Below are 22,169 nucleotides of genomic sequence, written 5' to 3' on the forward strand. Positions count from 1 at the left end.
TGGGCTAAGCCAGGCCTTTGCACCGACTCCTGGGCCGGGCTCAGCCCCCGCTGACCCCGAGGGCAGCCACAGGAGGCCGGTGCGACGGCTGCCCCGTCCCTGCTGCCCGCCCCCTCCTCACCACGACCACCCGAGGCTGGGGGGGGCAGGACGCGGCCCCCTCTCCTTTCTCCCAACCCAAGCGGGACGGCCGGAGCAGGTGCAGGGGGCGGCCGGGGAGGGACCGCCGCGTCCCCGCCGGGAGGGGGGACAGCGCCCCACGGGCACCGGGGTGGCGGGCCCCGCGGCAGCGCTGAGGCTCCTGCCCTCGAAGCAGGAAGCCGGAAACCATCGAGCCGAGCGGCGTTACCGAGGGGGGGGAGCGAGGGGGGAGCGACCCCGCTCCCCTCAGCGCCGCGGGGTGAGACACCGCCCGGCTCTGGGGGAGCGGGGGGGGCACTGACTCACCCCCCCAAACACCCCACCCCGCTTCCCGCCTCGGAGGGAGGTGCGGGCGCCCCGCGGCGCATGCGCGGCGGAGTTGTGAATGGCGCGGCTGTTCGGCCGGAGTTTACGAGCCGGGGAGGAAGTCGGAGGGGAGGGAGGGAGAGAGGGGCGGGCGGCGGCGGGAGGAGGAGGAGGAGGAGGGAGAGGGAGGAGGCGGGAGGGGGGCGCCGCCGGCGGGGGCTAACAAAGGGCGAGGCGAGCGCTGGGGCTGGGACAGCGCGGGGCGGGCAGGCGGCGGCCCCACCACCATGCCGCGGGTTGTCCCCGACCAGCGGAGCAAGTTCGAGAACGAGGAGTTCTTCAGGAAGCTGAGCCGCGAGTGCGAGGTGAGGCGCTGGCGCAGCCCCCTTTCCCTCCCTCTCTCCCTCCTTCCCTCCGCGGCCCGCGGAAACTTTCCCCGCGGAGGGAGCCCGGCGCCTCGCCTCAGCCGCGGCGGGGGGAGCCGAGCCCGGCGGCGCGGGGAGCCGCAGTCTGTGCACTCCGCTGCCCCCCTTATCGCCGGGATTTGGCCCCTCCTGATTGCGCGCCCTGTGCTCCGCAGATTAAATACACCGGCTTCAGGGACCGGCCCCACGAGGAGAGGCAGGCCCGCTTCCAGAACGCCTGCCGCGACGGCCGCTCCGAGATCGTAAGTGGCGCCGCGTTCCCCTCGGGGCCCGCCGGGACCGGGCCGGGCCGGCGCCTGTCAACCGCGGGCGGGGTGACGGCCGCCCCCGGGGCCGAGCAGCCGCTCCCGGGCCCCTCCGCCGCTTTGCGCCCCTTGTTTTTATTAAATAAAAAGTTTCAGGGGGGCTTTGGGGAGGAGGAACCCTTGGCAGTAACGAAGCTGAAAGGCTCAGCGCTGGGTGTGGCGGGGGCACGGTGCGGGGTGCCGGTGAGGTCTGGGTGGCCGCGCTGAAAAGTTTTCCTTAAGGAAAAAAAAAAGTGACATCTGCTGCCTTTCAGACGGCGGGGGAGGGAGGGTTCCGCTAAAAGGCGGCGTTTCTTTCCCCCTAGAAGAGCGCTTTTTCGGTAAAACGTGCCCGCGCCGGAGCGGTGCCGGTGCCGCTGGCTGGAGCGCTGGGGTTAGAGGGAGGTGATGGGGCGGTGGGGGAAATCGGGGAGCTTCGGAGCCACCCGCCAGTGCCAGCTGCCTGTGCTGCCTCCCTGGGCACGTGTTACAGCTGGAAGCTGCTTATTTCAATATTCAGCTTTTTTTTTTTTTTTTCTCCTCCCCCCCCCCCCCCCGGAAACAGTAGCTTTCAGAAATGAGTAAAATTGTTCAGAAGGCGATAGCTAGAAGTCTTGAATGAGCTGTTTGATGTGTTTGTGAACTCAATCAGAGGCTTTTAAAAATTAGGCTTTGAAACTCGCAACTTCAGCCCCGTTTTTCTCAGTCGTTAAGGTTAGTTACAGACTACTCTCTTCTGAATTAAGAAGTGAGATGAAGTATGGCTCGGAGTAGTCAAGAACTGACTCGTTATTTCCTGGTTTGATTTCTGCTATATGTTCCTTCTGTAGGATCAGGATCTCATAGCATTGTTGTTAAGTTCTTAACTCTTCGCTGTTCTTAAAAATGCAGAAGTAACCTCTTTTTCATTTGCAGTATATAGTGAAAGATGAGATAAAAAGTCCCTTCCCGTAGAAGATAACCCCTGCTTTCACCGAGTTTGGTTTATGGTGATTCTTTAATTTCACGTGGTATAGATATCGCTAGTTGGTTCACAATGAAATTATTCTTACACAGAATGAAATTATTCTTCTGCACATCCAAACAAATATACTTGAATACCACTTACTGCAGCTGATCTTGTTCGTTTACATTTGTGAGTAAAAGGATATACACTCAAGTACACAGCTATCTTTTACTGAGTAACTTTATTTTAGCTCAGTCTTATCCCTGCTTGTTATCTGTGGCTTAGAACCTGTAATATTATTTTGTGAGAGGCCCTGTGTAGTCAGTTTCTTAATTTTACTGATGGTGTTTTTTTTTTTTTAACATTCATTTTTCATTGTGCATGTTTGCTTCCTTTAAAAGTCACCAGGGAAACAATGGGTAGGCAAGGAAAGCGTCGTTTGCTAGCATTTAAAGTTCCTGAACAGGTGAGAGTGCATAGTATACCCAAGTCCTTCCCTGAAATAAAAAAAAAAAGGACACGTAGCTTATAAACTAGCTTTCTAATGCAGCCTATGCAGTTATTTATATAAATGGGAAATCACTGTAGTTTCACCTTTGTGCTTCTAAGCCTGCTGCTGTCTTTCTCTGTCAGAACATCATCCCTTGGAAGCACCCTGTAATGCCTGTTCTACGTATTTTTACTTCCACTTAATTATAAAACAGCCTCTAAATTTCTTGATCTGAAACATCTGGTTTTCTTTTGTGAACAGGGCACAAGTAGTCAGGTTTATTTAGAAATGTAGTGTGTGTAATGACTGATGTTAAAAAGAGCTCGCAATTTTACATTTTTTTTAGTCTTGAATGTTTTTCCAGACATCAAGGATTTATTCTTTTATCTCCAAAGGGAGCCGTTGCAAATGACCTTACATATTTTTAAGCAGGCAAAAAAACAGAGAACAGCTTAGGGATTAGATAGGGATAGAACTGGCAGTAGGTTGTTGGTTACTTCTGTCAAATAACTCTTGATTGAATAAAGAAAATAATTACAGTATTACTGAGAAAGTAACTGTGAAAAATTAGATTTTGGGTTTACTGGTATTGCTTTGATAACTTGAAAATAACTTTACATGTTCAGTTTGTTTTGGGAGGCTTCTTAACTAGCTATTTGTTTGAAAGGTGCCTGTACTTACGTTGTCTACATGGGGGTCGGATCACCCTTGTGCTTCCTGAGAAGCTTTTTCCAAAATTGGAGGCATATGTGTATGATAGTGTGTCAGACTGAGCTTTAAAAGGCTCTGTAGAGAAAATTATAGTTTTCTTCCTTTCAAGTTTAAGACCGAACTAGTGGGGTGATTTTTTTTTTTTTTTTAATTTTTAAAAATTTGCTTGTTAGTAGAAGAAAGTTGTTGGGTTCAGGGTAGCCCTGTGTGGTTACTAGCGAGACTGTTCTCGAGTTTTTTTGGTATTTACCTATGATTTTGATTTGAGAAGCACGTGGGTATTTTAATTGGATGGTTTTATCTGTTCAAAGGGAGGGAACAGGCTTGAAAACTCCAGAGAATAAATATCTACATAGCTTTTTAAATAGCCTCTAGTTTAAGTGTTGCCTGCATGACTCCAGGAGGATGTGGGAATTTGTGTACTTTCATTTTCTTATTTTCTGTGATATTTTTCCCATGGTTTTTCATGGCCCTCTAGCACGAGTCGGGGTGGAAGCAGGGAGGCATGGGCACTTCGCTGCATTGCTCCGTTTCCCAGAAAGCAAGTAAAGTACCGAGCCAGCATCCTTGGGGCCTACGGAAACCGGAGCGGGCCGGAGCGGTCGGTCGGTTCACACTCAAAGGTCTCGCTCCTTGGCGTTTTGCTTTAAGTGTATAAATCAAGGAGCGTGAAACACGTATTGGCTAAAGATGCTCGGAGGTGGGAAGGTAGTTCTTGAACAGACGAAGTGGTGATGACTTATGAGTCAGAAATATTTGGAGATAGGTATAATTTTTTCTGTTGATACGTAAATAGAATCCCTTAGAAAAGCAAAGGGATAACACAAGCTAGCCAGCCTGATGCTGATGGTCCACGGCCCTCACAGGTTTGATGCTTCCGATTAGTGCAAGTGTTTCCTCGCTGAAGCTTCTGTTACACTGATCGAAATGTTTGTCTTTGCGTATTGTAGGGCAAACAAATATTAACGTACCAATCCAATATCCACCCCAGTTATTAGTAGGACCGATTTGTCAATTTTAATGACATTGAGAATGTGCTTAACAGGAGATTTAAAAAATAAATAAATGAATAAAAACTCTGCTTTTAAGGATAGCCTGGAATGGAACCTGATTGCAGAGTATTAGTCTCCCTTGGCGGAGGGGAAAAAGTCAAGACAAAGGACTTCTACTTTCCAAATGGGAGGCATTAATCCTGTGACAGACAGCAGTACATGACTGGAACTGTCTTAAATAACAGGTAGAGCTATTGCGTAGTAGGTAGCGGTATAGTTATACCATAAAGTTGCTGAATTCTGGGTTTTTGAAAGGAATCTGCGTGTCAGGAAATTCCAGCTATCAGAGTGGTATTGGTATAGCTTTTAAGAGAAACTGTATTCTGGATTAATGACCATTTAAATCTAAGTGATCATGGTAATCAATACAGTTATTTGATTGCAACAAATTATGTTTAACCCTGGGATTTTGAGCAGAGTTATATTCTGGAGGCACGTTCGAGTATTCGCACACTTACAGGACATAAGTGTACCAGAGAAGGGTATAAATGCCGTGAATCCGACTTTTACTTGCAAAAATCGTTTTTTTATTTCACGTCTACAAATTTACATACTCCGCATGGCTTGGACTTTATAAGATATACAAATAAATACAGATAATTTATAGAGAAAACTGAATCTTATTTTCATTTGAAACCATAAAAAAATTATTTACTTGAAAGCAACGTATGCTTTTTCTAATATGGTTATGTCAGTCCCTTTAATGATTTTACGGAGGGCTGCAGCTGAGAAGAATTCCTATGGTTGCCTATTCTCACTGACACAGCATCTGCTGATTTGGGTTTCATTGGTGTCTTAATGTGGCAAGAGGACGTCGTCCTGTGAAGTTTAATTGAGCTGTATATTGATGCTGCTTGCCTGTAGATGGTGAAATAGGAATATTTACACTTCAGTTCAGATAAGTGTTTATCTAGGTGCAAGTAGATTGTGAAAGGAAGTGAGTCCTTTTTCAAAAGAAGTTGCCCCTAGTAACAGGTCTCAGGAGTTCATTTTCCTTCAGCAGTGCTTCCTTTAGGGATATGCAGCTTCTTTAAAAAGCATGGGCAATTTTTAATATTGCAGGTACTAAGTTGGTGCAGGGTTTCCAGACAGAACTGAAAGGACAGATTCTAACGTCAGCAAAACTGATTTGAAAGAAGTATTGATTCCACGTTGTATTTTATATCCGAAGCAGCCAATGGCAAATGTTGTCAAAATGGAATCAAATGTTTGTAACTTAATACTTAAGAAAAATGATGAGTGCATGTTTTTGACTTTAAGTATTCTCTGTGCTGCCTGGCTTAAGACATAAACTGATGTAAAAATAAATGACTGCCTGCATAATTTATGTAATGTCTTGCTCCCTGATCCTGTTTGTATTGATTTTTCTAAAAGGCTTTTGTGGCCACAGGAACCAATCTGTCTCTCCAGTTTTTTCCGGCCAGCTGGCAGGGGGAGCAGCGGCAGACACCGACCCGGGAATATGTCGACTTTGAAAGAGAAGGAGGCAAGGTAAGAAGAAAATTGTTGCGACTGAAAGAAATTTTTATGTTGTGCTTATGATCTCTTTAGTAATTTTGCATCGTACCTGCAGTCCATACTAATATTTCACATCTCTGTGCATGTGGGTAATCACAGGAGTACAACTGAAAGCTGGTAGGATAAACTCTGGTATCACTTTGTTTTAAAGCACGTTGACATTTCTGGAGGGAAACACGTGGGCAGTACTGGTGGCTTTTTAGTATTTTGAAGAACAGAACTTTATTTCTACTGTCATGCTGTGATAAAATTTTGGGGAACAATTTAAATGTAGTGTTGACCAGGTGCTTCTAAAATAGTTCAGAAATTAGACCTTGGCCAACAAATTGTGGGAGACAGTAGGGAAAATTTGTACTTCAAGCAGGTTACTTCACTGGGTCTCAGGTTGCCACTTGGTACAGCAAGCATTCAGTGTGCTGCTTAGTGGAATGAAGCTTTTTTTCCTCAGTTTCACCATGAGCTATAATACAGAAGCGTAGCTTTCAGAATTAATTTCTGAATAATTTTTTTCTGAGGTGATTGTCCCATAGACTGATACTGAAAGCTAGAATTCTCTAATGACAGTGATGGTTGCTGTGAAGCTGTATTAGATTTAAAGTCAGAAACCTTGCTTAGCCTCGTGAGAATAAACTTACTGAAATCACTTACAGCTGGTTTTGTTTTACAGGAAAAACATACCTTTAAAATGTAGATGCTGTCTCTTATCTGTGCTACTGTAGATGCTTTGGGACTGATTCAAAGATCACTGAATGCAATAGGACACTTTCTGCAGACCTCAGTAGGTTTGGGCCAGCACTTAAACCCCCATAGCCTTTCTGTTTCAGGCTAATTTCTGTATAATTTTTTGACTTTGAAGACTTTTAATAGACTTCAAAAGTCTTGCTTTTGCCTAAAATTTTTTACCTGCTCTTGTAACAAGTAACAGCTAATGCTACCAAGCCTACCAGGCTGGAGGAAATATTTGAAGCATGTTCAGGTTTAATGGCATATTGGGTCTTTTAAATGCTGCTAGGTGGAAGATAAATATTTCATATAGTGGGAAAACTTGATTGGAAGGAAAAAAAATTCCTGAGGGCAGATATGGTATTTGGAATTCAAGTTAATGAGGTTTTTTGGAAAAAATTGGTTTTCGTTTAGTCCTGTGAGGCTTGCAGAAGTTTGACAAATTGGGGGAGAAGGAGTGAAGTTGGCTATGCTGGGTACTGGCTGCTTTGCTAAGGAAACGGAATTGAATCTGGCTCTTATTGAAAAATATTGATTCTGGCTCACAATTGAATGAGGAATTTTTCTTGTAATGTGTAAGAAGACTGAAGTCTCTCTTTTTGCCAGTTCAAAACTAATTTTATTTACTCCTATGATTTTTTTTTAACTTTGTTTTCTCTGAATGCATTCTTAAAGTACTGAACTACTACATCCATTTTCTTGTGTTGTCTTAATCACGTAAGAGCGTGGTAGGCAGGCTGTGTATTAAAATAGAACATACGCCTCATTAGTGAATGCCACTCCCAGTTTTATGTGTGTTTACAGTAAATTCTAGAGTGCTTCACTAAAATGTTTAGAAGAATTTGTCTGAATGAGGCTAGAGGTGGACAAACTAATAAATGGGGATAGTGTTATGCTGTAGTATGAACAAATCACAAATTCACCGTTGTAATCAGAGTTTACTAGTGTAAATCACACGCGAATGCAGGCTTGCTCTGCAGGGAATTAAACTTGTCTGAAAGTAAGTCACTCCCATAACTTCAGAAGAGGAGTAAGCAGAATGGGAGAGGGTTTCTTGTGTTACCAACAGCAACAGTTAAGTGTTTCATATGAATTGTCTGAGATTTTGTCCTCTATAGGTTTTTGTCGTTTGGTTTTATTAAGAATTTCTTTCATAGGCTTCAGCAGTCTCTTAACACCATGTGATTTTTGTAGCTCTGTGCAGCATTGTTTTATGAGCTTTGATTCTTGAGGCAGTGCATAATGTGTGTTTGTTCATCACTGGATTTAAGCCAGCAAGGCATGTTTTTAATTATACGAGTAAAAAAAAGGCTATGGGGGGAGCTGTCAGTTAATTATTATTTTAGGCATTAGTTTGAGATCTAGAATGTAGATAAACTTACCAGCGCTAGAATATTTTTATTCTGGAATTCTGCTTTGGTGTTTGGCTTAGCAAATGATGGCCCAAAATAGTTTGTCCAGAGTTGAAGTATTTTGCTATTGTGCCTAAGCAGTTCTGTACCCGGACTGGCAAAGCTACCGATGCAGCATCTGCTAGAATTGCTTCTTAAATGGTTGAATTTTAGAAAGAGCAACACCCTTGTGAATCTGTATGAAAGTCGGGATTCTGTGGACATCTACTTCATAGGCTTGAGGTTTTTCATTCTGGTATTTCTTAACTGAGGGGTTTTTCCTATGCTTAATTTGCCTTTTAATTCAATGCATCTGATGTTCTCGATGGGTGGGTAGCCTCTGTCTTCATTAGTTCAGGAATTGGGTAGCTGAGTGTTCCCTTAATGTTTCTACTCATTTTAAACTCAAGCTTAACATTTTTCTTTGAGATAGTTTTAACATTCTGTGCTGCCTTTGACCTGTAGCAAATTTAATTGTGTATTTGAGCAATTTTTCAGGTTTGTCATAGCAAAAGAAAAAGCAGCACTAAAAATAGGTCCCTAGATTGTGAAAATCGTAGAACGTTTTATTTCACTGTGATTGTGGGGCCTGTCAAATTCAGTGTATGTCCTGTTTCTGGATATCCAGACCATACCAAGGCTTCCTGATCCTTTGTGTTGTCAGCTAATGTCCATTTTTTTGGTTTTTTTTTTTTTTCCTTAAAAAGAACAAATGTTTAGATATTGTTAAGAAATTCAGAGGCAGACAGTGTAGTAGTATAATGTATTGTCTGTAATCTCACATAATTGAACTTTGTAGTGAAATGAAGAGCTTTATTTTCACCTTGCTTCTCTGGTACTGTTAATGACTTAGACTAGTTTTATTGTGCTTAATGAAGTTCTTTAATTTTTACTTCAGTTTTATACTGATACCATATGAACTTCAGGCTGAACTGTGTGTGTGTGAGCCTCAGTGCTGCTTAAAATTTAATTTTATTGAAAGTCCTCTTGTTTTCTTAAGAACTGTGTGATCAACTTTCTTTGCGTGATTCATTTTATATACTTCTTACAGTACAATAAAATGTCCCCGGTTTTTATTTGTTATTTGAGATGTTTATGTAGCTCTGGTCTTTCTTACCTGCAAGAACATTAGTTCTCAGATATTTTTTATTGTTTAAATACCAGTTACTGCCCTGATGAAGTGTGTGAAGTTGTTTTACTCCCCCCTCCCCTTTATAGTACTGTTCTCCATCTCATTTCTAACGCAGCTTAACTTCCTGTCTGCTGTTCGGCGGCAGCTGCTCATAAACCAGAATCTTCAGCACAGGCTTATTTCAGTGTAACGCGCTATGAACTCCGCAGTTCTGGAGGAAAGCACATCAGACATGATTTAAATTGATTCAGAGTGCCTGGTATGCCACATGTGTGATGTAGTAGCTAGGATTTCTACTCACTAGAGTATATTAACTTTGTTCTAGCCATAACTAAATATTACTGGGCTTCAGTTTTCTTCCTGAAGATGCTGAGTTCCTACTTGTGCAGTTTTTTTCTGGTTTAACTAGGAAATTTTATTTGGCTGTAAGTTGATGATAAGTCCTTGGATGAATCTAAAAAACTGAAAATCTCTGTTGTGCTGCAGACGTTGCAGCAGTTGCAGAAATGTAATGAGAAACAAAGGTGCTGTATTTGGATAAAAACTATATTTAAATGGCAGCCAACAGCAGCAGTTTTCCATTTGTGTCCTCTTTTCTCGCTAGAAGTTTGATAGATAGGACTTGTTTCCAAATTGACTTTTTATTTTCGGAGTTTAGCAATAAAGTTTCATAGTTATTGGGATGGTGTATTGGCTGCTCTGTTTTCTGAGCAAATGCAATTTCCAGTCAAACATAGGATCACAGCGTACCTGCTGGAATTTGCTTGGAAAGTGAAAGCTTAATTTATGAGAAATATCTGAATATCAGTGCTAACCTGTATTGAATCAGAAGTTTTACTTTCTTTGGTCCCCATCACTTTCTGAAGAATTTAGATGACACATTAAGTCATTCAGACAAAGCTGGAGTAGCAGCTTTCTTTTTTCTTTCTTTAGGTACCCTTACTTTTAAAAAATCAGTAAAGGTGTCTGGGAAACTGATTTACAGTTTCAGCTCTCATTTTACTCTCATCATAGTGCTAAAGAGCGTCCTTAAGTTCTTATGGTTTCAGTCCAGCAGTATTTGGGGTTTTTGCATTGTCACCATCTAAAATGTTCTTACAGTTCGCAGTTTCTTGCATGTGGTCCCTGCAGTCCACCGAGTCTCTGGACAGAAAGGATTTGAATTTGATTTTTTTTTTTCCCAGATCAGTGGGAAAGGATGTCTGATGTTAGGGATTTAGAAAAAAACCCATATGCTTGAGCTGTAATATTAATTAAAGATCGCACTGCGGTGTGTCATCACATAGGGCAAACCATCTCAGCCATGAGATGCATGTGGTCTTAACAGTTATTAAGACTTCATCCTTTTATTCGTCTGTAGTAATTTAATGCTCCTAATTATTGCGAAGGTCTCTGTTTAAAGCACTTCAGGAGACAGTGCTACAACCCTGAAGAGCTGGGCGTCACCTAACAAAAGTTCACGGAGCGGTTTGTATGTGGCAGAGGCACATGGGCACATAAGATGAAATGTCGACCTTTAAGTGGTACCCGGTACATCCTTTGTGGATCGTCTCTTAATATGCAAGGGCATCTGGTGAGGACGCTTTGTTTCCCAGGAGCTGTCCTGCTCACAAACGCTTTCTTTGCAGGAGAGTCTTGTTGCTTCACAGCTCTGAACTCGAGCTGAGGTTCATTGCATAGCTGTACGCAGCTCTTGACTGATTTTTTAGGCTGGTCCCTTAACGCACTGGTGGGTTAGGGTAAGGATATTTTGGGGTCAGATTTTTATCATGTTCATCTGCTGTTTTCTCACTTTGCACTAGCAGAATGATACAGAATTCCTCTTCCAGCTTAGTTTCAGCTTACTTCAGGAACATGGAGCAGGGAAGATCTGACTGGTGCCTGTCCTCAGAGCTGGTGCTTTTCCTGAGCACCCTTAAACAACTGTTTATCCTCCTGCTCGGACCTACCTGATGACCCCACAACTCCAAAACATTGTGGTAACTGGGAGAGATTCTTCTGTGCAGAGCAGCTGGTGGTCAGTGAAGGCACATCAGCTGCTGAGCTGTCTGTGTGCTCGGGCCCTTTGAGGTGCTTTTGCATGCCAAGGGAAGTGGTGTTGCCCTGAAGAAGCCCGCATTGCTGACGTTCCTTTTTATCTTTCTCAGGCCTTTTCTGTAAGCTTTAAACAAGAAAGTCAGTGTGTGGTTGTGTTCTGACAGCAGATTAATGGGTTTGGTGGTGTATCCAGTTTGTACCCAGCCTGGCGAAACAGCTGAATTTTTTCTTGGAGTAGTGTGGGGGCAGCCCTGCAAAGGGTTGGTGAATGAGAAGAACACACTTTCCTAGATGGTCCCCTTGATCAGTTTTCATCGAGGATCATCTATATAGTTTGGGTAAAATACTAGTTTGCTATAGATTCTTGTGATTCTAGATTTCATTATTGTGTTGGTGCCTAAGAGTCTTTTATTTAGAAGAGACTACTCAGTTTCTTTTTTCTTTTTTCCAGATATGTCCTTTCTTTGTTTATGCTCCTATACTGTTTTTGCTCTAGAGGAGAGGGAAACTTTTTCTTGTTTTGCCTGGATACTTTGAGGTTTTATTCATAGAGGAGAGCTATTTAACTGAAACTCCATTTGAAGCCAGGTTGTCGTAGTATATCTTTGCTTATTCCCTTTCTCTCAAAACGGGGAGATGCCTCTATCTGCATACAGTTTATACACTGTTAACAATCAGGAACTTGGATTTTGGGAAGAGAACTCTTTTAGAGCTTGTAGCTTGTTAGGTACATGTTGTCCTGTGCTGGCAAGCAGCTGCTGGCTGAGATTTGGACAGTTGTTCCTGAAGAGTGATTTATCTATCATAGGGTGCCCTCCGCCACCAGAGCGTGACTCACACCAGGCATCTCTCATGTGACAAGTGCCCACAGCCTTTTCCCCGTAATCCTTTCACTCCCCCGTCCTCCAAACGCTTTTGTTACTGCACGCAGCCTTGTTCGTGCATTACGGTGCGTGCGGCGATGATGCCGTTTTGAAACAATGCTTATGAAGAGTATTTAGGGCACGGCTGTGATGCCTACCTATCAACCCTGTCTGCAGGTCCCAAGCACTTAATATCTGCCACCAGTAAACCTGCTTTTGATTAGATTTTATTATATGTTGTAGAAGCAGTTAGTCAGATTTTATATATTACCTTGAACTTTTTCCAGTGGTCTAAATGCACCCATTAGAGTTGTATAGACAAGTCTTCAAATTTACTCATACCATCATTCTAAAGTTTCCCAGATGAGGAACAAAACCAGAGTTAGTGAGCTAAATTTTGCATTTGAGAGCCATCTATAGATAAGGACAGATGAGTGCTGTGTGGATGAAAGCAGTACTTGAGGTCTCTGCAGCAGAGATGCTGGAAGAAATCCAGACATTCGGATTGTTGAATCCTCTTGTGTGCGTATCAGTCTCCACTTACCAAGCAAAGTTGTTAACTTTATGCTTCTCTGCTCTTTGTATAAATGATTGAGAAAGGTATTGGAGGGTGTTGGAGGCTGTCTGTTTCTTTGTGAAAAATCACTTAGTACTTCATATTTAAATAAAGAAAAATTCAATAAGATGATGAAACATTTGCTACAAGAAACTCATTTTTCTGGAGGGTACTGAAATGTTTCTTCAAGCTTTATTGTCCAAAGTACAAGTAATGAAATGAGCTAATTAGCTTGCATAATTGCATATTTGATGTTTAAGAAGTTGGCATGGTGAAATATGTACTGTGACAATAATATGGAAAAAAAAAATTAGGACTCTTGCACAAGACTGCTATTCCAAGAGCATGAGTGATAATGAAAGGATCGTTTTTTGGGGAATAGCTGATGCTGCAGATGTTTTTTCTAAGCAGAAAGTCTATATGTTTTCTGTTACAGTAATATCTAGACTTGTATATGAGATCCAAATTGTAGCTACTTGAGGGGTCTGTGCAGAACGTCTGCCTTCTTTCTGTATTCAAGATGCTTTGCTTAAACAGTTGCAGGCAGCAGCTTTATGTTGTGGGACTTCTGGGTATGCAACTTGTTTTATCTGTTCATTTCAGTATAAATACAGAAGATAAAACCTATAGAAGGTGACAGAGTTCTTAAACCTGGCATAATTTTTACAGTAAGGGTCATTAAACTTCAATTTTCTGTTGAAATACAGTGACCGAGGACAAAGTGGTGTCTGTCGGATATTTCAAATACTTTTTAGGTCTGAAATCTAGGGAAGAAAGCAGCTCTGGAAGACTTAATGGGGGCTTTTATGTCCTGATGAAATACCTCTTGATGGCAGTTGAGGAGTAGCCAGCATTGTTTAACAAAACAGATCAGAGGTGACAAGAAGGAATTTTTAGTTTCTTCTCAGCCAATGTATTCCTTTAAAAAAAATAAAATAGGTTTAAAAAAAAAAAGGAAGAGCTTACATTCTTCAGTAGAGGCAATATTGGACTTTTTCTTTTTGGAAAATTAATACATGCTTAAAGAGTGCTTGAGGATAGGAAAACTAAGGCAAGGAAGGCATGTAGACAAAGTAAAACAGCTATAGTAGTGTATTTTTCTCATGCTACTAACGAGCGTTTGGGGATTTCTTTATAAAGCTTGCACGCTTCTCTGATTTATTTGTTTTTAATATATCGAGGGCAAGTGTTTTCACTTGGGTGGAGGGACAGTGGGCAATCATCTCATGTCCAGATGCCTCCAACTAGGGGACTCAAGAGTAGGGTACCCTGCAGTGTGATTGCACAGCCTGGTAGCCTGGTGGGTTTTCATTGCAGAAAATTATCAGGATTTTAGTTACAGCAAACGCAAAAGCCGTTGTTTCTAATCCCTTCAAAAGGTCTTGCAACAGACCGACCGTTCATGAAACACACGGGATGGTACTTTCCTGACAAAGCATTCTGAGAAGCTGTATGAAATTCTTTTTAAGCTCTATTCTGGTACCTGGAACTTGAGAATCAGACTTTTGAGGAAGTGTAGCTCATGTCAGCTATAAATTTTTTTAACTTCATGAAAATGAATCAGTATGTGGTTTATAGGGAATAGAAATAAATAGAGCGTAAGAATTTAAATCCGTTCCCCTCTCCTGCAGATCATACAGTGTTGGTTTGGTCCTTTCCTGGTCTTGTGCTGGGAGAATTCTTGTTGCCTTCTGGCTAACCAAAGCTGTATTTATATTATTCACTATCTTTATAACTATGTCCATTTTCTTTCCAGGATTTTGCTGTTTGGAGAACTTGGTATTAAACATATATCTGAAAGTGCCAGTGACTCTGTTAAAGAAAATCCACAGCCATTGCTAGTGACGTTTCTCTGCAGAAGCTGATAGTCTTCTACAGAATAACTATGACACTATGAAATTTTACTGGGTGATGAAACCTAAGTAGTTGTTACGGTATACAAAAGAGAAAAAAATTACTAACGTTATTTTAAGGCTTGGTGCAGTGCTGCATGTTGAATAAATGTTCATGCAGTTCTTCCTGACTTGAATCCTGCTTAAGGGGGAAGGACGAGGCAGTCAAAGTGCTCAAGAACATAATAAAAGCCAAAGGGCAGAAGAGGCAAGTGTTCTTGCCCCTCTCCTGCTCTGGTCGGTTCCTGGATGGTTTTTATTAGTTGCTTGCCCATGTTGTCAAAATCGGGTACCTTCTAGTTAAGTCTACTTGCATTACGCATTTCAGTTTTTAAGTTAAAAAATACAGGTTTAATAGTCTATTGATCTGCACACAGGTGGCGTGGTGTGTAAATGATGTGTTTTAGATAAACCTCTCTTCCTAACCCTCTGTTGGAGTTTCTAGCTATAACTGCATTTTGCTGTGCTGTTTTCTGAAAGCTTGAGAACAACTAATTTCCCAACCAATTTTGAAATTTCCGTCTGGAAAATATCTTCTGTCAACGTGGCAGCAAACAGTGTGTGTCCCTGCTAGTTAACTGGTTTTGTGAGCGTAAGCATTTCTCAGTTACATGGATGCATACTGGCAGCAGTCTCCTAGCAGTGTTTTGCTGCAAAAACATTATTATTTTCAAATGTTGCAAGAAAAATTGGGTCTTTTTTTGGGAAAAGTATATTTAAAATCCAGTCGTCTTTCTCATGTAGAATCTGTTGGTAAAGATGTACTGATAAAAGACCCTGTAAAGTTTCACAGGGGAAAGCCCCACCATGTATTTGCCTTTCAGATTATCCTATATTCCACCCATTGCATTTTTTGTTGATTCTCAATTCCAGCTGTGGGGTTGGGTTTGTCTTTTTGGAGGCAAATGGAGTGAGCCTGGGCATGAGATGCATTTCATGTCGGGAGGCATTAGACCTTTTTGTAGTGTCACTGCAAAACGAAGAAGCCACCTACTTTTTGCTATGTATTAGGGGTTTTTTTGGTGGTTTTGGTCAAGTGTTAGTGTATATTTCCTGCTCAGTCCAGCAGTTGCAATATTTTGGAAGTTTCACTGGAGACTTATTTGTTATTAAATCAGTATAATTTCTGTGCAGGAGCATTTCAGTATTTTTCTCTGTTAACTTCTGAGCTAAGTACTGACCAGTGATCTTAATCCAGGAATAAAATGTGGTCTCCACAGATTTTAATCGCATTTGTTCTGACATCCTTAATGCTTCATATCTGTTCTTCATTATAGACTTGTTTTTTAGTTAACTGAAATAGTAACCTGCATAGTTTAATGAAACATTGATCTGCTTTGGAAAAGGAGTAGTGATGACATAGCTGAGCTAACTACGCAAAAAAACCCCAACAAACAACAACCAAAAAACCATAAAAATATCAGGTTTTCTGAAAGCGACTTGTAAATTCTGTCTCTCCCGTAAAGGGAGGAAGATTTTTCTGCTGTTCTTTTTTGAAGTTTGAGAAACCAAAAGAAAAATCATCACTGTAGTGTTTCAGTAGCACAGGAAGCATGTGGGGAGAGGGTTTGTCACAGCTCTGATACATTTTTACAAAGACAGTTTTAATGTGAGTCCATACATGGATTTGTTTTCAACATAAATTGTAAAAATGGATTGTGCTGCATCTGAATTTTATCCAAATGGGCATTTTCCGAACCTTTCATTTTATTTGTTATAAAAACAGGTGATTTATGTAAGCATACTTAAAAATTGGCTGAAATACATAATGTCAGACCGTCAGGTTTTGGTATGAAGTTGAAAGTTGTAGCAAGTATTTTCTGAGACGGTTTTGCCATTGTGAATCGGACTGTGTTCTTTCCTGCGGGAATACACGAAGGGAATGCTATCACTTGTTATCCACACGCCTTCTGCTGTAGTTAGAGAGCTAAAATAGATTTTTATGTTGCTGAATGGAACTTATGGCACAAGTTTTTTGAGATTATTTTTTTTTTTTACCTTGTCTGTGAAATGCCTTAGGCTAATATTTCAGGCTGTACCTTGAATCACCTCTGACATTAGCATGTATATATAGGCATGTATAAATTCATAGGTTTCCATGGGGGTGGCGAAATGCATTTAAGAGTCTAAAGCTTGTATTAAAAAATTGTATTCCTCTGACTCCTGAATCTGACAGGTACGGTATTTTGATGAAGGTCAGACTAAATTAAAAAAATCTTTGAGAAGTTAAATCATAGTTGCAACTTTTCTAATACACTTTAAGCTTTAAAGTTATCTTAATAAGCTCCAGTACGCAGAAGCAGAATGAACAATATTGCTCTAAAGGGGGGAAAATACAGGGGTTTAAAATCTTTAACAACAATTTTAACTGCCTATATACAACAAACCTCCTGCAAATAATAGTTAAGCTAGTTAGCCCTGTGCTCAGCTATTTTTACTTGTTGCTATTAAAATTCTAGTACAGGCTGTTAGCAATTCATGGGATATTTTGTATCTCAGCAAATTCTTTTCTTTAAGATACTTTGTTCCTCATAGTTGGTCAATTTGTATTTCCGCTGCTTTTTGTGATCTCAAAAGATGGCAGTATGAAAGACTGCATTTAAAACTTATTTTCTTCATGTTTTTTTTCCTAAGCGTAGTAGTCTAGACTGAGACTCTGAGCAAGCATACTGTTTTGTTAATATTTCTGGTTTTGCCTGAGGAATCGACCTTTGTCATAGCTGATGAAATAGAGTAACCCTATTTCACTTTGAACGTTAAACTTTCTTTCCAGAAATTCTTCTGGTGGTCTGTAAAAACTAATGCCTGGGTGGTTGGTTTTTGGTTTGTGTTGGTTTTTTTTGGGTGGGTGTTATGGCATGTGTAGGTAAAATAGAGGAAAGAGGAGAACTAAGAAGTTGAAATGGGTTTTTTCGTGCACTACAATAGGCCTGGTCATTCCTGATCCTACCAGCCTCTTATCAGATGATTTACATGGTCTAAAGTGGCAAGTGAAATGTCTTTGTGGGATCACAGAGAGGAGCTATAGGAGGAGGTCACAGGCAGAGAAGTGGTGTGATGCCGTTGTGACAAAAGTGCCACCCTTGAGAAACTGAGAGCTGTGTTCCTCTTGAAAGCCGGAGTTTGGTCATCCACGTACAACTGTTTAGGAAAGACTTTTGTTTTTGCCAGGAAGTATCGTTCCTTCGCGTTTTTACAAAATAGTGTAAGGTTTAAATTTTAACGAAACCTCATTTTCTTGTAGTGGAAGCAGTTTCAAGATATAACTTTCAAAATAACTTGGAAAACATTTTCTTTGTGTGTTTAAAGGAAGAATAGTGCTTTGAGGCATGAGGCAGAAGGATTGATCTAAATGTGTTGGATTTTTGAGCTCTTATGGTTTGTAATGTGTCTATTGTTCTAAGATTAAAACCACTATATTTCACTCCTAGTGACTGTCTAAATGGGATTCTTTTCATCTGTTCCTATTTACTGTTTCATTCCCAGTTAAAACTACGTTACAAAGGTTTTGTTTCAGAATTGAACCGACAGTCTAAGTGCTGTAAACTCTGTCCATGACTTGGTTATTTTTCATTAGTTTCTTTTAAAATATGAATGACGAGTATCTAAAAGTGTAGCCTGAAGCCTTGTATGGAGTTGTCAGCTTTTGCTGTAACTTCGGTTGTTGTTATACTAATGAAGATACTGTTGGAATCCTCCCCAAATAACGGAGGATTTTAGCGTATAAGTTCTATTGCAAAGTTTTAGAAAAACTTTTTTTTGCCTTTCGTAGATTGCTCCCTCTCTCATGCTCTGTCCCCTTGTTGAAACCCAGGCAGCAGCCCTTCTCTGATGACACTATGCGAGTGAGAGCCCTGGTATTTGGGGAGGGAGGACTGACTCAACTTCACATTTCAAAACGGTCAGGCCAAGTCTGTATGGTGAGACCACTGCATTTTGTTTATGAAAATGCATATATGCTCCTTTAAGACTTCTGTTAAAGGAAACAGGTGAACACATACTTTCCCATTTGAATATTTTGAATAGGCCGTCTCCTTTTACTCGGCAGTGTGTTCAGAGAGGCTGAAATGATGAGGTTAGCCTTAACCAATTTAACATCTTTCTTTCTTGGAGTAAATGTTTGCAGCTGTTTCTTTCTTAGTCGTCAGTGTTTCATATATGAAGTCACTGGGGAGGCTGCTGTTTAAAAGTGCGGTATGATTCAGGGGAAGGTGGGATCAAAACTGGGACGTACGTACTCGGCTCAGCTGAGAGAGAGACAGGCAGCTTGTGTGAGCAGTTATGAATGGGCAGACGTGTGTGTGATGAGGCAGACAGTGAGTCAGAACTGAGCCTCTGCTCAAAGAATGTGTTTTGCTCCAGTGTGCTGGGAAAATGAAAACAGAAAGGAGGGGACCGCACCGCTTCGCTGGGCACTGGTGCTTCCCGGGGAGGTGGTTTTGGTCCCGTCGGTGGCAGTGGCTGTTGTGCGCGTGCTGATTCATTAGCTGGTGGGTGGTGAGACCTGCGTGCAATCTCTGGGGGAGGAAATGGCTTGGTTGCTTTAGGGAGAAGGAACAGTTTTCTGTAACTGCAGGATGTGTGGATGGAGCACACAGATAGCATATCTGTAGCACATCGGTTCAATACCCTGGTGTTGCGAGATAAGGATTTACTAGAGGACTAAAATAGGATGTGAAACTGAGGTTTTGTGTCTTGTGCTCAAGTAAAGCAGCTTTTTTTTTATTAAGGTCATTGAGAATTGTCCTCTGTCTGCTTCACCATATTCAAATCAAGTTTGGTTTTTAAAATATGAACGGATGGTGTTGCAGGAGCCACGTCCCTGCCTATTTTTAACAACAAAGCTAACTCCCAGTTAGTTGGAGTTGGAGGAGAGGGTTGCTCATTTAAATGCAGATGAAAAGAAATAACAGATTAGTTGAAAGAGTACAAAAAGGAAGGTGAAATGCCCTGTGTACTGAAGGTGTGCCATAGAGGTCTTTGAGATCAAGACAGCTGGTAGGCTGAGAAAGCACAAACAGCCCAACAACTTAGAGCCTAACGTGTTTGTGTGTGTTTATGGTGCCGTTCATCCTCCATCCAGATAATCTGCCAGGAGAGGAGTGTCTGCTCTTGCTGGTTGTCCAGTCAGCAAGCAAAATATTTGTTCTAACAATAAAAGCCTATTTCCAATGTAAAAGTAACATGTCTGCTTTTCTTGTTTAAAAAATTCTAATGCTACTTCAATTTGTAGTAGGAGTTTGAAATGAAAGATGTAGTTTGAAGTGAAAGGAGACTTTTGTGTAACAGCCACCTGAACAAAAATTCAGCTAACAAAAATTGCAGATTTCAGTGTGTGACAGTCTACCTGGGTCTCAAAATCTAACAAACTAATCAGCTTTGGCTGTGCCAGTGTGTGGAAAATGTGGGTGCAAAATGAGGGAGAACTTATTCTCCTCCTTCGATATGTATATAATAATGCTTAACTTAGTTACACAACCATCTGCTGTCACTGTCAGAAAAGCCATACCTTGTCTGGTTTATAGGATGGACTGTACTCTGGAAGGAGGCAGCTGTATAATAATATTTTCCTCTTCTATGTCCCTATAGTGGTGTTTCTTTATGTAGCATTAAATTAGTCCACTGAATATGAAATTGGTAATTACCTGACTTCCAGCCCCTCCTTCTTCCTATTCCTCTCTAGTGCTTTTCACCCAAGTGTCTGAGTTTTACACCACTGACTTCCAGATATTATTATGAAAAGCACCCGGAGGTGTGGGGAGGATTTATAAAATTATATAAATGCAGTTAATTTGGGGTTGGCAACAAAACCTTGAAAGAGTTATTCTAGCAAAGACATCCTTTTATCTACTTTTAATCAAATTGTATAGCTCAGTAATATTAAGTGGGGAAGTTGAGGTCTTTATAGAAATAATGTGGCTTTTGCCTTTGCTGTCTTACTGTGACTGTTCTAGAGAATAGAGAATTCTGAAAGTTTTTAAGACAACTGTGTGCTGGATTTTGAGGTGCCATAACAGATCATGTGCTCATAGACAAGAGCAGTAATTTATTAATAATTCTGTTAAGTTCGGAAATTGAAAGGGAAGCAGCATGGCTTTATCTGAAAAGAAGGAAATATGTGGTTAAACGGTTTTGGCTGCAGTCTTAGGTGGTTTCCATTCTCCAGAAAGGGGAGAAGGGGAAAAGGACTCTAAATTCCTTTCTCTAAAATAAAGGAAAAAGCACCTTTGCTTTGTTGTGTGTCTTAATGAGAGAAAAGTTTCTGCATAAGTGCATGCGGTTTCAATATGAATTATACTAAATCTGAATGATTATATAGTAATTTGAAAACTCAAATACCTTGCTAAGGAATTAATCCTTTCAGAGGTGAAAGATGTTTATTGTGTGATTTTTTTGAAGACCTGCTGAATCCGGTGGTGTAAGGCTTTAAGGGCTCCGGTTCAGGAGCGAGGGCAGAGCGCTGTATCTCAAAGGTGAGGCTGCGTGCCGGTGGCTCACGAGCTGCTCTGCCAGCAGCTCAGCTGTTGGTCACTGTGCTTCGGGCAGATAGTCGGCATCAGCAATCACATCAGCTCTGTCAGCTTGTTTCCCTTTTCCCCTTTGACTTCTGAAGGCTTTCACAGAATTTCCATCACTGCTCAGGCTTCCAGGTGATGGTGAGGCGTTGCGTGTGAAGTGCTGAGCCTCAGAGCTGCGCCTGAGCTACCCGCTGCTTGCACCGAGCTGGAAAGTTTGCACGTAATGCACTAGCAGCTGCAGTCACCGAGGCAACTGAACAGCCCTGAAATGAGGTGGTTAGTGGCAGCATAATATTCCTTGTCAAAGAAACAAACAAAAAATATTCTTCTTCTGGACACCCTGAAAAGCTAAATTTTGTTATCTGTGGGATGTCCTGTGTAACTTTCGATGCCCCAGGCTTTTGCTGTGGACCAGGATAGAGGAGGCTAGGTGAAAGGGAAACCCTAAATGAAGAGCAGCAAAGTGCTTGTTTCCTTCTCTGCATTAGAGTACAGACTGTTCAGTCTTTACAGACCCATAGCTAGGTTATGCTGCCTTTGTTTTTTTCCCCACTTTTGAATTATTCTGCATCCCTCTTAGAAGGGAATGACTTTTGCTTCTAATAGCCTCTTTAACTGTCTTTCACTCCTAAACTAATTAAACGCATCTATTAAATTGATGGTGCGTACTTCGTTTGTTTCTTGTGAGATGAATGAGTGAAGACTGTGCTGAAAGGGAGCAGTGTTGTATTCTGTAGGTTTGAAATGATTAATCTTGAAATGAGGGCTGTGGGAGGTGGTTTCCTGGTAGTCCACGCCTTACTCATGCTGGTTCTGACGCCTCTGCTCGCAGAAGCTGTTGGCTGGTGGATCTGCGCCCTGCGTAGCGTGCTGTCAGCACAGAAGGCATAGGTGTGATGACTTGCATAGTCTGTGGATACAGGGACAGAAAACCAGCCTGTGCCGCTCTTAGCGGAGACCCTGCGGTAGGAGAGCTGATACGAAGAAGATAGGCTTGAACTAACCCTTATTTCTTCATTATTGAGCTACTGCATATTGTACTGATTAAAACCTCTAGAGTATGTCACTTCATAGTGAAGTGTGGTAAGTTGTAAAAACGAAGCTCAGAGATCAAATGTGTATTTTACTTGGCAAAGAACATTAGGTGTTTGTCCGTTGGTTTCGTGTTGTTTGTTCCCTCTCTT

The 22,169-nt window shown here is 41.5% G+C and overlaps 1 protein-coding gene across 2 annotated transcripts in view; it reads left to right on the forward strand.

The window, feature by feature from the left end:
- The first annotated feature begins 670 nt into the window (after positions 1 to 670).
- The window catches only part of CBFB (core-binding factor subunit beta), a 43,082-nt gene continuing 21,583 nt past the window's right edge, over positions 671 to 22,169 (forward strand). For both annotated transcript variants that reach the window (XM_068411254.1, XM_068411253.1), the window contains exons 1-3: positions 671 to 812; positions 1,028 to 1,114; positions 5,730 to 5,846. In XM_068411254.1, the coding sequence (XP_068267355.1) occupies positions 735 to 812; positions 1,028 to 1,114; positions 5,730 to 5,846 (282 nt within the window). In that variant the 5' untranslated portion in view covers positions 671 to 734. The remainder of the gene's footprint in view (positions 813 to 1,027; positions 1,115 to 5,729; positions 5,847 to 22,169) is intronic.

Source organism: Nyctibius grandis, chromosome 12, assembly GCF_013368605.1.
Source record: "Nyctibius grandis isolate bNycGra1 chromosome 12, bNycGra1.pri, whole genome shotgun sequence".
NCBI lineage: Eukaryota > Metazoa > Chordata > Aves > Nyctibiiformes > Nyctibiidae > Nyctibius > Nyctibius grandis.